The sequence below is a fragment of the Gordionus sp. m RMFG-2023 genome, chromosome 5 (genome assembly GCF_954871325.1).
Source record: "Gordionus sp. m RMFG-2023 chromosome 5, tfGorSpeb1-WG-v2, whole genome shotgun sequence".
Lineage (NCBI taxonomy): Eukaryota > Metazoa > Nematomorpha > Gordioida > Chordodea > Parachordodidae > Gordionus > Gordionus sp. m RMFG-2023.
This window is the reverse complement of record NC_088779.1, coordinates 24,577,906-24,593,445: the sequence shown is the minus strand read 5'-3', so window position 1 is coordinate 24,593,445 and position 15,540 is coordinate 24,577,906. Positions and strand designations below refer to the sequence as shown.

General features: G+C 28.3%; 1 protein-coding gene across 1 annotated transcript; it reads left to right on the top strand.

Annotated features, from left to right (window-relative positions):
* Positions 1–14,689: 14,689 nt before the first annotated feature.
* LOC135930282 (craniofacial development protein 2-like) lies at positions 14,690–15,480 on the top strand. The gene is made up of 2 exons (XM_065467063.1): positions 14,690–15,280; positions 15,334–15,480. The coding sequence occupies exons 1-2, from the start codon at positions 14,690–14,692 to the stop codon at positions 15,478–15,480; spliced, it is 738 nt and encodes a 245-aa protein (XP_065323135.1).
* Positions 15,481–15,540: the final 60 nt, after the last annotated feature.

Sequence of the window (15,540 nt, the reverse complement as noted above, 5' to 3'; positions counted from 1 at the left end):
TTTCTTGCAAAGTGAACAAAATAATGGAAATCAACAGATAGCATAATCTTTGTTACTAGATGTTCGCAGACTCGCGACCTAGACGCTCCCTTCTTGATGTATAGGCCACTTGACTATTTTTGACCAGGGAGGGTATCGTTTTATATCTGTTTAGGCCGTGCTTACATCCCACCTATATTGCTAGGAGCTCCTTTTGATTGATGTGTGCCTTCGGCAGATCTGGTATCCCTAGAGCGTGCTTTAATCGTCGAAGGTAAGAGATTATTTATCCTCTAATGCTCCGCGATGCCTAGTCAATGATGACTCCACGGTTCATAAATGAAGATGAAAGAAAAGGGCTTCATCTGTGTCGCTATTGTGAACAAAGTTGCCAGAAAATTTTCAAATTGCGGGAGAAATTTGGTATTATGCGGGAGAAATATAAAATTTGCAGTAAAAATATAAAAATTGCTAAAAAAAATTTTGCGGGCTCATCGTCCGGGATTTTGAATTGACTTAATTATCCGCCTATTATTTTTTATTTAGTTTATATAAATACAAAGTCGGTAACTATTTTTCAAATTAAAATAATATCTTGATTTATTAAAATATATTAATTTATAAAAAAAAATCAACTATCTTTTTAAATATAAAAGAATGTAAGCAAGATAAAATTTTATAAAAAAAAACGATTTTAATTTTACAATTAAAAATATAATTTATGGTCCCGCAAAACGACCGCAATAGGAAATCTACCGTGTGTGTATATAACATTTTAGGGATAGGCGCTTAATTATCAAGTATCACGTTTAAATACATAATAAGGTAATCCAAAAATAAGTAATAATACAGAAGAAACTACAGTTGCAGCAATTGTAATCACTTATCTTGTAGTACAACATTCACAGAGATACTTAACATCACAATGTTGGTAGAATCTTTTTCCTATAATATTAAACTATACTTGTAGAACAAAAATGAGCAAGGCTATCATCAATGTTTTAGGACCTAAATCCAGGAAGTCAATTCTTGATGATTTGAAAAATGGGCATACATGTGCAGTTCTAACAGAGGAATCTAATAAGGGAAATATTAAAATATTCCCTTGATCCTCCGCTATTTCAACAAAATTAAGGACGTTTCAAGAAAATTATTAAATTTTTTCCCCATAAATAGTGAAAAATTTAAAGTAGTTAACCATATAGGTAAATATAACAGATTCGGTATTATCAATAAATTGCATGTCAGCTTTCTGATCTGATAATGCCTCAGTGAATTTGGAAAAAACCAGAGTGTATTTACAGAATTGAGTCAGCACAATGTTAGTTGCGATATGTTCCTATTACCAGCCATCGATAGAATCTTAAAATTTTATAAACCTTTAAAAATATATTTCTTAAATAAAAATTATAAAAGCTGTCCTAACATTTTGAAAATTTTATTTCATAATGAATGGCAGAGGTATATTTAGGATTGTTTCACATGTAGGAAATCTACTACGTTAATGTGCAGCCGCAATCAGAAGAATCTTAACAAATATTCACAAAATATTGCTGCAGATGTGTTCATCTTTACAATTAAAAATTGACAATAAATTTTATGACGCCGTTGATAAAACTATATTAAAATGTTCAAATATTTTAAAAATACTGATAGACATTGATGTCTTGTTTGAGGAGATTGTGATGCTCTCTAGTTTTGATTTACAATTTAAAAAATATATTTATTTAATGCGAATATATAAATAAGATTTTATAAAATATAAAAAAAATATGGAAAATTAAATAGTTATAATGTTAATTATATTTTATTTGAGATTTAAATAATGGAACTAAACGTTTACCGTCGTTATTGAGATATTTATAAAATTCTTAGCATGACATATTATAAATTTGTTTAACCATTAGCTCGGCCTTTAATGTTGTTAAAGCAATCCGATTTCTCTCCTTTTTCCAGGCAGTCCTCATCAGGCTAAAAATGGCTCGGATGAGGCATTTAGAATGAGGTGAGGAGAAGACATACTCGAATATTTTTTCCAAGCATGATGATTTATTGTTATTACGAAAAAATTCTACCCATTTCTCCTCTGCTTTTAGAGCAATCTAACTTTAAGTATTTTGGCGAATCATAAAAAATAGAGAGAATTACAATCTCCCCAAACAAGAAATCAATGTCTTTCGATATTATTAATAAATTTATTAATTATAAAAACCATCAATTGATGGTTTCTGTTCCAAGGTCATAATATTTATACATTTGTAAATAGAGTTATTAAAATCAAATTTTGATTGTAAATATTCTAAAATTGTCTTAATAAAAATATCTGCTTCATTTAAAAATTTATTAATTAGAGTATTATTTGAACATTTTAATATATTTTTAGCAATAGCGCCATAAAATTTATTATCAATTTTTAACTGTAGAGATGAACAGAGCTCTAGCATGATTTTGTAAATCTTTTTTATAAAGAATATTCTGATTGCAACTGAATATTAATTGCATGAAGTAGATTTACTACATGTGAAATGAATCCCAAATATGCTTCTGCCATTTCATACTCGTAGGACAGCTTTAAAATCTTTATTTAAGAAAAGTATTTTTTTAAGGGTTTGTAAAATTTTAAAATTCTATCGTTGGCAGGTATTAATGACAACCACCTGATAGGTATATATCGCAACATCTCACACCATTCCAAGTCAAACCACTTCATCAACACTTTTAATTCATTAACTCTTTTAGTTAATGACTAAATTCGTTAAAACATTTCATAACAATTATTTTGACATCCACAGATAGTACATTTATTGCCTTCTTGCAAGAATTATGTAGTATATGGCATATACCGCCAATTGGTATTAATTCATTATTGTGCTGCCTCAATTTTGGTTTTTGCCAAAATTTACAGAGGCATTATCAGCGCAGAAAGCTGACATACAAATCATTGATAACTCTGAATCAGCTATATTTACCATTATGTGGCTAGCTACATCGTTGGATTTTTCACTATCTGAGGAAAAAATTTAAATTTTTTATGGAAATGTTCTTATTCTTGTTGAAATAACGAAGGATCAAGGGAAATGTTTTAATATTTCCCTTATTAGATGCATCTGTTAGAATTGAATATGGATGCCCATCTTTCAAATCGTCTAGAATTGACCTCTAGGATTCAGGTACTAAAACACTTGTAATAGCCTTGCTCATTTTTCTTCTGCCACAAGTAAGGTTTGCACTTATATTGGATTAAATATCATGAGAAAAAGATTCGACCCATATTGTGATCATATAGCTCTGTGAATGTTAAACTACATACGATTTCAGCAAATGTAGTTGCATCTATATTATTTATTATTTGAGAATATTTTTGTATTGCAAATATTCCCCTGTACTGACTTATATGAATGAAATGATGTTGATTTATTATTGGATAAAAATAAAACAGAATAGAAAGTAATTTACAAACTAGACATGTTTTTAGAATAAATATTTAAAAATATAAAAATCATCAATTATTATCTCTCAAAATTATTATTTATATATTAAAAATGTTAAAATACTAAAAGAAAATTGCGGGATAAATTAAAAAATTGCAGTAGATTTTTGCCGGAAATTTCCAATTGCGGTAGTTTTGTGGGAGAGAGATGTCTGCGTGTAAACTAAAAAATTGCGGGAGTCTCCCGCTGTTGGGGGGGGCATGGCAACTCTAATCGTGAGTAATGCTTTGGAATACTCCTTTAAATAGTCAATTGGATACGCTTCCTCAATATTTAGCACCATAGTATAATAAGATGCTATTGACAACCCTATGATCGAGTAGGTGTAGTGATTGAGTGTTCCTAATACTTCTAATGCGATATATCACTCTAAAGCCAACAATTACAGGATATGTTTATAGAGGATCAATTTCAATTGGCAGAACCGTAATCTCGTTTTGTTCTCTTTGTCCACTGATTCCATCTTGGTAGTCAGAGTTGTTGAAGGATCAAATCAAAAGATCCACGATCCTGGATTCGATCTCAAATTTGTCAACCCGGATTTATGATCCTGACTTAAATTGAGGATCGAAATCATTTTGCTTAATATTCGATCACGATCCTTTTAAAAATTAATTTTTTACAAAGCAATAAATAAAGTAAAAATTTTGAAAATTAAATTAAAATATTTTTTTAAAAAAAATAATTTACATCATATTTTATCAACTTCCATTCCACCATATATATTTCAATTTGATAAATTTTATTTAGAACATTTACGAGATTTAGAGCCTACAAGTACAAGTTTTATTTATTTAATTATATTATATATAATATAAATTAATTCTAGGTTTTAATAATGTCCATTATAGATTTAGAAGATAATACATCTACTATATGTGACAGATATAAGTGAGAACATAAACGCAGTCAGTGGGGGGGGGGGGGTAATTGGAGAATACCCCCTTCAGAAATAACACTTTTTTGTGAATACCATTTTAAGTTAATAAAAAAGAGCCTCCTTAGTTTTTTCCATACCCCCTGTACCCCAAAAATGTGTGCATATATCTTAAACAATAATTTGAAGGAAAGAATGTAAAAGTTAATATTTTTTTAAACTAAGACTATAATTTATATAAAAAAAGTGAAATCAAAAATGTTTTTAAGAAATGAAATATAAGCCAAAGATAAGTCTAAAGGCAATAGAAATTTATTATAATTACTATTAATATATTTATAAAATACTAAATAATATAATATATCAAATATTTTTTATAAAGTGAATAACTTTAATTTATTTTTCTTAATAAAAGTTAAATATAATTTACTGATAAAATTAAATTGTAAATTAAGTAAAAAAAATTAACGCACTATACAAACAGTGGAATATTATATGTCATTTACAATATATATAATTTTATTTTATCTAAGTATGACAATCAAATAATTTTCACCAATAGTGATTTATATATTTTACAGAAGATTATAAAATATTAATATGTACATCATAAAATATCTTTTAAAGATGTAAATGAAAAAAATAATCGTATATTTGTTGAATTAATAAATATATCTACTATTAATACTTTGCTTTCGGAACAAAATATTGTTACATTCATTTAAACATATGAATTATAATTTCAAAATTTTAGTTAAAGATAAATGCCAAAAGAAAAATTACCTTTGCCAGAAATTGGACCTGATAGATGGTTCGGTTCATCCGGTGGTAAATATTATTTTATTTTAATCATATTTATTTACAGATATAACTTACATTAAAGAAATTAAGCTTAAAATCAGCCATCACCCACCTTTAAAGTAATTAAGTTATACTGTAGTTCTCGGGTATAGGCTTTTTCTTTGTCCCACTCCTTTTAAATTAAAGCCTATAGAGGTTTAAGCAACATTTTTCGAAATGTTGTGCCTACAAGTACGTGCGGCTTGCCCACAAACGTGTGGAGGGCTCCTCATATTTTTACTTTTATACCCAAATTAAATTGTTCCAATTAGATGGAAATGGGGAAAACCGAGCGTAGCTCTGTTGAATCTTCAACGTTAGAGGGCAAAAGCGCTATATATCACGTATCACGTAAATTTTAGTTAATGTTCATCCAATATCAATTCTCTTTATTATTAATATTTATCAATGTAAATCCTAAATGGGTACGATGGATAATGAATATGAAATGGATTATTGATTATTTTCAAGGATATAAAGAACTAGTTTTATTGATAAGTGATTGTATTTGTATTTGTACTAGTATTTTTTATTTTATTTCATCATATGTATATTTCTTGGTTGCAATGTTAAATTAAAGTAAAAATAACATAGCCAACATAAATCTTCCATAATCAAGTTTTTATTTAATGGGCATGGGCTTTTTACTTATCTTATTTTCAGTGGGATGGGCGTTTAAGTAAGTAGCTTTGTCTCTTGATAATGAAACAATAGTGATTATGCCAGAGAAATATAATCCTATCATTCAGATAGTCTCAATAGGTAGTGTTTTATAAATTTTATATATTTTTTTCTAAGTTAATGTTGTTGATCTACAGTAAATTTTATCATAATAATTTATTGATCTATAACAGGCTTGTTAATCGATCCTTTTAAAAAGATCGAATCACGATCTTTTCAAAAAAAGATGACCGAAATCCAGGATCGACCTTATTTTAAAAAAAAGAATCACGATCCTTTTCTTATTAAAATTTTTGAAGGAAATTACTGAGCGCTGCAAAATTAACTAATATAAAAATAAATTAAATTTGGTATAAATTTATTGTAAATGAATAATATAATATAAGTATAACAATTAGAATATATATATTTATAATTAAAATTAGCCTTTAATAATAAAATTTTCTCTAAGTTATTATCATCCACTTCTTTCATTAAGCACATGTTTAGCTTTACTAAACAAACGCTCCACAGTGCTTGATGGCAAAGGTGTGTTATATTCAGTAAATATTTTTTTTAATTAACATAAGTATTAAAAATATTCAATGAATCATCATTTGAATAAAAAAATTTATTAATGGAACGAGTATTTTGAAGATTTTTCCAAAAAAGGTATTTATTTCATCCATAGATACATTTGAAGCATCGTGTGATTGACCTAGAATATTTTCCAAATGGGCTATTAACCTTTATTTTACCAACAGATTTTGTGGCATATTAATATAAGGCCAATTTAGCTTAAATTTTGGGTGAATTATTGCTGCCAATATGTTACTAACCTAAAATTTATTTATATTATATATAATATAATTTAAATAAATAAAACTTGTAGGCTCTAAATTTCGTTCTTGATAAAATTTAGGAAATTATTGAAATATTAAATATGGTGAAATGGAAGTTGATAAAATATGAACCTTAGACTCGAGATTTCGATAATATATGTCTAGACCTTTATTCCTTCTATGAGAAAAATCATCAGGCTTGCGTAAAATTTTTCTGGGTGAAATATTGAGTTAGCCGTTTTTAAAAATAGGTTCAAAACGAGCCGTTTAAGAAAATTAAATATGATATAGATAGATATTTTATTTTTAAATAATAATTTAATTTAATTTTCAAAATTTTTATTTTATTTATTGCTTTTTATAAAAATTAATTTCTAAATGGATCGGGATCGAATATTTAAAAAAATGATCTCGATCACGATCCTTAATTAAAGTAAGGATCATAAATCTGGGAAAATAGACAAATTTAGGATCGAATCCAGGATCGACGATATTTTGACTCGATCCTTTAACAACTCTGATCAATAATACTATCTTATAGATAATATATTCAAAAGTACAAAATTTGCAATCTGGTTAAATTAGCTTATATTTTAAAAATACGTATATAATTAATTTAGGTATTTTAGTTTTACCATGCTATTTTACCTAAAAAGAATGCTGATTGTGAATTTAGCAAGAATTTTAACATGGTATAAAAAAAGGTGCATTCACATAATCAATTGAGGAGTATTACAAAATTATGATTTTTATAGCACTTAGGTATACATTTTTAACTCAAATTTGAAAACACTTATTAAATCATAAATTGTTACTCAATAACTTTAAAATTTTATTATCCTCTAATCCATCAGTGAGCATTTCGGATGAGATTTGAGATAAAATTCACTATTTATATACGTTATATTTGCAAGATATGGTAAATAAATAATTGGAAGTAAATTTGAATTTATATTGGCATACAAGCTTAAAAAGAATGGGCATTAAGCTTGAGAATGCACTAAGTGCACACAATGTTTGTAAAGACACTACAATAAACTTTCCAAACATTACAAATTATTTCAAATTTTAGCATGCCTGCTTATTACGACATGTACTGAAAGATCTTTCTCGAATTTACGAAGGCTAAAAACATTTTGTGAAATACCAGGGATCTAAACCGAAACGAATATCAGCCCGGTTCAGGTTGGGGTAAAAATAACGGTTCAAGGTTCAGGTTCGGGTTGCAAAAAATAAAAATATCAGTTCTGTTCGAACCTCTAAAAATCGGTTTGAACACTTTTGTATTCAAACCTACATCCATGTATAGGAAAGAATTTTTATTTTATTTCATAATTAAAATTAAAAAAACATACATAAAACCTTCATTTTTATTAATTGCACATTATAAAATAATGTTTAATTTATAAATTTTACAAATAAATATCATTGATTAATTTTAATATTTAACAATTATTTAAATTTTTTTATTAAGTCGCACAATTAATATATTTTCAAAATTAGTCTCACCAGGCGCCTACACAGATATTTGGTCTGGGGGGGGGGGGGGGGGTAATAAAATTTTTTAAGAAATATCATTGAGTGTAAATTTATTAGGCCTAATAACTTTTTTAATACACAATTTTAAATTAATGTAAATTATAAAAAATTAATATATAAACCCGCATATAAAAAACTATAAAATAAATGTGAATTAAAATATATTAAACGGATATAAATGGCGGCATTGAAAAACTATAAAATTAAATTATAAAATATAAAGTGAATATAACCACTAAATGACCCAAAATAGAAATTTAAATTTTTTGAGCCTTTAAAATTTATATATATAGTATAAAAAATTTAATTGTTGGAAATATAAATTATACACAAAAATTTCTTAGGAATAATTGTATTTTTTATGTTTTGAGCTAATTTTTCAATTATCTCATCCTTGCTTGGCGTTAAATGCCTATGAATATTCAAAAGATTCAAACTATTCAATCTACTTTCAGAAGTTTTACTTCATAGGTATGTTTTTCAGAGACTTGCTGGCCCAGCCTCCGGGCCTGACCTTAAATTTTTTTTAAATATACTCGGGCCGGGCTTTATATTTTAAAACCAAATATTTGAAATCTACATTATTAGCTATAAAAATCAAAAATTTATTTTAGAAAAATTCGGGCCAGGCCTGAATTTAAAAAAGCCGGGCCGGGCCTGAAATTTTTTTTAGAAAAAAAACCCCGAACAGGGTCGAAAAAAATTTTGTAAAAAATCCGAGCCGTGTCCTACATATGGTACCTAGGCAGGGTTCTGTTATTCTTCTTAAAAAGATAATGTTCTCTCAATAGTTTACTAATGGGAAGAGTTGCTAATATATTTATAATCATTTTAATACATTGGGAATATAATCTAAAATGTGTTTGAAATAATGCAAATCATCCATAACATTTTTTGGGACTATATCAACCATAGTTAATCTTTTAATCATAGTTATTCAGCTAATAAGGCATCATAACATACTTTAATATCTTCAAGATAAAATTTAATAAATATTTTTTTTTATCACCATCTGAAAAAGGTTGAAGGCTTTTATGGAAGTTCTGCAGTGGTAAGTGCTGCATGATGAATTAAAAACCATTCATTTATTTGGGTTATAAATGTACTTAAGAGTTGGGACATTTGTTTTATAGTTCTTCTACTGATCCTATATTAATTATTAATGTTTTGAAGATGAGCTTGCTTGCTGTAGTCAAGGGGGGCAAATATTAAACACGTATAGCTCTGCCTTTGACTCAACAATAATATATAAAATATGAAATTCTTCATCAACATTAGCTCTAATTTCCTTGAGTTCTAATAAAATGCTCTATTCTCATCTTCGTAATCAAGTCAATGTCATATTTTTGAAAAGTATTACATAAAATAGTCTATAATTAAATAATACATTCTAATGAGAAAATAAATTTGGAATAAGTATTGAATCCAATAATTTTCTTGCTTCTGAGGGAATATTTATTTCAAACCATTATGATATTTCAGTAATAGCATTAATAATCGGCTCTTCTAACTCCATAAAAGCTGTTACTGCTTGATGGCGGCGACTCGATCTCGTTGGACAAGCTTGCAATTTCTTTCTCCCTGTTAGACAAGGATTCTCAGAGATAATTATTATTTGACTAGAAAACTAATATTTGAAAATAGTAGGTAAATTACGCCAAGGAAAACTTGGAAACGAAATTAATTGATAAAATAACTTAGTAGATGAATGTGATAAATAAATGTAATTAAATATATATGAGATAGGAATAAATATTAACAAATATAAATTAATATTAACAATATTTTTGAAAAATATAATCCGGCATCTGCATTTATTTGCTTGGGGGGGGGGATTTGTCCCTCTGCCCCCCCCCCGCTGCGTGAGTCTCACTCAAATTACATCTATAAGGAGATAATATAAATTTAATTGTTGAAAAGCATCTTTCCACACTAACTTAAGTAGCCGGCACTGCCAGTATGATATCAGATTTGATGTATCATTATTAATACTATGGATTTAATTTTTCTCTAGGCATTATAATTTATAAGCTTAAAATTTAATAAATGTTGCAAAATTGCAATATACAAAGTTTATAAAAATTATGAATGACACTTATTAATTAAATGCGATTGATAATAATCTTTAAAACATTTCGATTATAATTAAAATTATAAGACTCGAACCGGTTGGTATTTTAGCGGTTCGGTTCAGGTTCGGCTGGAAATTTTTTAAAAAGTTTAGGTTCGGTTTAGGTTTGATAAAAAATACCGGTTTTTAGCGGTTTAATGGTTTGGTTCAGGTTCAGTTTGGATCCCTGTGAAATACTACCTCGCAAATTGATTAAATGGCTTAGCACTCATAAATATTCATCGGGAATTAACACCAGTAATTATCTAATTCTAAAAGAAAATTAGATCTAAAATTATAAATTATTAAACGTTTTTGTATTAATGCATATATATGTAATTTATTATATTTTATATAACTTAATAAAAATATCCTTCTTATTTATTCCAAACTTATTTTTTGATATTTAAACAATTTCGTATATTCAAAATAAAGATAATATTTTTTTATTAAAATTTATTCCCTATCTTGTAAAAATATTTTATAAACTAAGAAAACCCTGCAGAAGGCCGGCAAAAGCGGGCCTAAGACCGGCCCAAAATGGGGTCTCAATTCCCCCACCCACTTTAGAAAAATCCTGGCTACACCTATGAGTGAAAATGGGAATCTTTTAGCATTTCATAAATTACCTACGTATTTTATGTGAAACGGATAGAAGTAATTATACAATGATCAGTGCAAAATGCTTTTTATGTAAGCGATAATATCTTCTTCAAAGATTAGTAGTTCAAACGTCAAAAGGCATTTAGAAGTAATTAATAATTTTAAATTTTATTTGATAGTCTTAAAGTCAACATATTTATTAATACATACCAGAGTTAGGCAGGTCCACCAAAAAAAGAATCTCGATACAGATTCTTTAATGAATCTAGATACAGATACTAGTATCTTTTCCAAATATTATACTTGTATTTTTTGTTAAATTAGAGTATCCTAAATACAATATATGGTAACTCACTGAAACTCGGGGAAATTTTCAATATTATATTGCCTTATAAAGGTCCATATTTTAAAAAAGATCGCGTGATTTTTTGTAATTTATAGCAAGTTAAAAAAAATCGAAATTTTGCTTTTCCTATTTTATAACTTTTTGCACCTTTCATGAGAGCGTCTACAAGAAAGGAAAGAATGGGGGGGGGGGGGTAAGAACAGTTTGCATTCAATTTTATTTGAGAGGGGGTAGGCCTATAAGGAGGGTAGACTAGTGTAAGATAAATCTATTGGAGGGATATTTATTAAATTTTTGGATATAATATAGCAGAATATATTGCACTAAAGATTAATTCTTCGATTATAGATATATTATAATACAATGTTATTGCTAAACATCGGCCAAATTTATGTTTCATACAATCATAGAGGTAATATTAATAATGTTAAAAGGCGGAGAGAAAATTATTTAGGGAGTTGAATCAAATTTTTGAGGTGGGTTTGCATCCAGTGAAATTTTTGTCATTTAGACGTTGCATGATGAGTTCACTAAATTTTGAATATAAAATTAGTTTTGTAGAATTTTGTTTTAGAACGATGTCGAAATAGAAGAAATATATAGAATCGTTTCCATAAATGGAACTATAAGTATTGATGGAGAAGGGGGAATCCTCCCACTCTCAAGAATTTGCAAGTTATGATAAATAAGCTAATAATTTAGATAATAATTTGAAAGAAAAATAAGCTAAAGTTAATAAATTTTTAAAATAATGACTGTAATTCAAAAATTTAGAAAAAGTAAAAAATCGAAATTATAAAAAATTTAATATATCCAAAGTTCTGCAATAGATGATTTTAAAGATCTCCAAAAAACATTATGGGAAAAAACTAACCTAATAATGCTACTGCTATTCCCTTTATAGCAGGTAAGGTCTATGAATAGACCTTTTACAAACTCAGTTTTAATCAACCAAAAAAATATATTTATATTTTTAAGAATAAATACAAATACGACGAATAATTTAATAAAACAATCTTATTTTATATTTTATGTTGTAAAGAAATTTCATGGATTTTAATAGTAAATTAAAAATAATGTAGTAATATTGAATGAACACCTTTGGAAGCGTCCTATCCTAGGTAAAGCCTCTTTGCACACGTTTCTTCCAGAAAAAAAGGACGTTTGACAGTATCAAGATATAACATTGTACATTGGTTTTCTCGTTTAAAATCAGATATATAGTATAGAGAAATGCAAAATTTGGCCTGCCCGAAAGCCCAGCCTTCGGACCAATTTCAAAGTGAATTATAACGGGTCTGGAATACACAAAAAAACTAATGGGCCGAGCCTAAAATCTTTATATTAATATTCTTTGGAATAACAAAAAATAACGACAATGAGTATAATTCTTTTCATTTATGGACCCTAATAAATTAAATCTATAATTTATTCCATTTTTATATAAAATAATAATTTTAATTAACCAGCAAGGAATAAAAATTTTGATATGTTTGAAAATAAATTATTACAATTTGCTTTAACTAAAATGCTCAATCTATAATAACACCATAATTTCAAATAAACAAGTTATTTATATAATCCAATCCCAATAACACAACACAGGTATCAAACACGTTTTAAGTATAAAAAAAACTTAAATGACTTTTCGTAAAATTTAACGACCAGGGAAATTTGTTTAAAAAAATGTATCAGGCTAGAATGGAAGACAAAAATTTTAATACCCGATGGGACCGGGCAACTTGTGCAAAAACTTAAACTGACCAAGCTTGACAAATCTCTGATGTAGTATAATATTTTTTTACATACAGTGTCTATTTAAATTAAGCCTATTCAAAGACGAATTCAAATCGAATAATATATTATTCGTATACAATTGAATAATTTATTATTCTCAATTATACCAAAAAAATAAGAATAGTACGTTTTACTATTCGTACGGATTCGAATAGTTAATTATTCGATTCTTTCAAAATAATCTAACACGAATAATTCATTATTCGATTTGCATTCTCTTTTGAATAAGTCTAATAGATAACTTTACTTATGAATTGAGACATTAGAAAAAAAAATTTTTCTTAAAGTTTCATTTAGTATCATATATTAAATATATAATTTACGAGCATTAATAAATGAGATAACAATTAAATGTGATTAAAATTGGGCTATAAAACGGATTCATCGTATGATTGTGACGCAAATATGATATTGATATGGGATATAATTTACAGTTTAAAAGTGCTATTATAAGTATCTTGACAAGAAACAATATGATAATACAATAACAAATAATTGTGCTAATATTTATCTTGACTATAAAATAATGTCCTAGAATGGATAGCAAAAAGAAAATGTAGGAGAGAGTTTTTTTTTCTTCCAGTAATTTATTTGTTATTTTTTTGGCTTATTATAAAAGCAATAAATAAAACGCCATAAATAGCAACATTTTACATGGTGAAAATTTAGCTTTTAGCAAAGACAAAAAAAGCGGGCTCAGGCTCAAAACCTATATAGGAATATAATTATAATATTACACGTTTATAATTTTGCATTTTAGGAATAGGTTTCGAATTCAAATAAAAAAAAATAGCTTAATCAAATAGAAAAAAAAGCCCTCAAATGTTGGATTATCAACAGCGGCGTTTATAATTCACGAAGGACTGCAAAAAAATTAAACGATATAACATTCGAATGTTTTAAATTGTTGTGTATACATTATGCGTATTATTAATATTAATCACCGTTTTCCTTGAAAGTTAATGCTTTCACGTGATTTTCTTTCGGCGAATCTTCTGGTGTAAGTTGGACCTTTGGTTTATTCTTTTTTGCGTGGTTAAAATGACTACAGTACGCACATTTGAACGCTATAAATATAAAAAGTATGTAAAATTTAAAACTAATCCTTGATTGTTTTTCTTTATTTTATTCGTGGAGGAATAGCTCTACCAAAATCCTACCTTCAGCCTCATCGTGGCAACGTCTTTTGGCGGCTAATGGAGGTCTAAAAGATTCTCTATGATCTGGGTCTAGAATAAAATTACCGTCTCGTCGACGGGGTGTAACCACTTAAAGAGGTTGATGTCAGGAAGGGCATCCGATTGTAATAACCTCGCTACAAAATTTCCCTATAGTTAAAACAAAGCATGGACGAGTGGAGAAACCAGTTTACGGGGGATCGAGTTAGGGTCGCGACATGGAATGTTGGGAGTATGACGGGAAGAGCGAGAGAAGTCGTCTATGTATTGAACAGAAGGTATATAGATGTGAGCTGCATACAGGAGATAGTTGAAAAGGAAATGGGACCAGAATGATTGGCAAGACTAGTGAAAAGTAGTTGGGGTATTGGTTGCGGAGAAATTGTTAGACAAAGTAGTCGAAGTAAGAAGGCTAGATAACCAGATAATGGCTATCAAGATGTTTTTTGGTAGAAAGCTATATAATATTATCTCCGCATATGTTCCTCAGATTGGAAGAAGTGAAGAAGAGAAAGATATATTTTGGGACAGTCTATTGGGGGTGACATCGAAACTGGCAAATGAAGAGAGGATTATCCTGGCTGGTTATCTGAATGGACATGTGGGAGCGAGTAGTGAGGGTTATGAAAGAGTACATGGAGGGTTCAGTTACGGCATGAGAAATTTGGAAGGAGAGAGGATTTTAGATTTTAGTGATGCTACGGATATGATTATCTGTAATACAATGTTTAAGAAAGAATCAGAGAAGCTGATGAATTATAAGTCGGGTAGTACTAAAAGTGCAGTGGATTACTTGTTATTAAGGAGATGTGATCGATGTATAGTAAAAAATGTGAAAGTGATACCGGGAGAGGAATGTATAAATCAGCATCGACTAGTTGTAGGAGATCTCACTCTTAAAGGTGCCAGGGTCACTAAAAGAAAGTTTGTGCCAAGGCTGAAGGTTTGGAAATTGAAGGAGGAGAATGCTAGACGTCAATTCAATATGACATTGGCGATTAGGGAGGAAGCTATGAGTGTTTCAAAGTATGGTATAATAGCAAAGAAAATAGTGATAACGATATTTACAAGATGGCTAAAAGAAATGCTAAGAAATTAATAGCGATGGCTCAAGAAGAAAAAAGACATGAGTTTGCTAAAGAAATGGAATGCGCTGATGGAATTCGAAATATGGTTCGAACAGATGTCAAAAAAGAGGCAGGATGTGATGGGTGTTGAAAAATATGGAAGGAAAAATGGTGATTGATAGTAGTGGTATTAAGAACACCTGGAAGATTT

Bases quoted from the DNA above. Each gene is read 5' to 3' on its own strand.
- LOC135930282 (XM_065467063.1), top strand. From the start codon at position 14,690: ATGGCTATCAAGATGTTTTTTGGTAGAAAGCTATATAATATTATCTCC. The intron at 15,281-15,333 runs GTTTCAAAGTAT...GATATTTACAAG, and splicing joins TTAGGGAGGAAGCTATGAGT to ATGGCTAAAAGAAATGCTAA.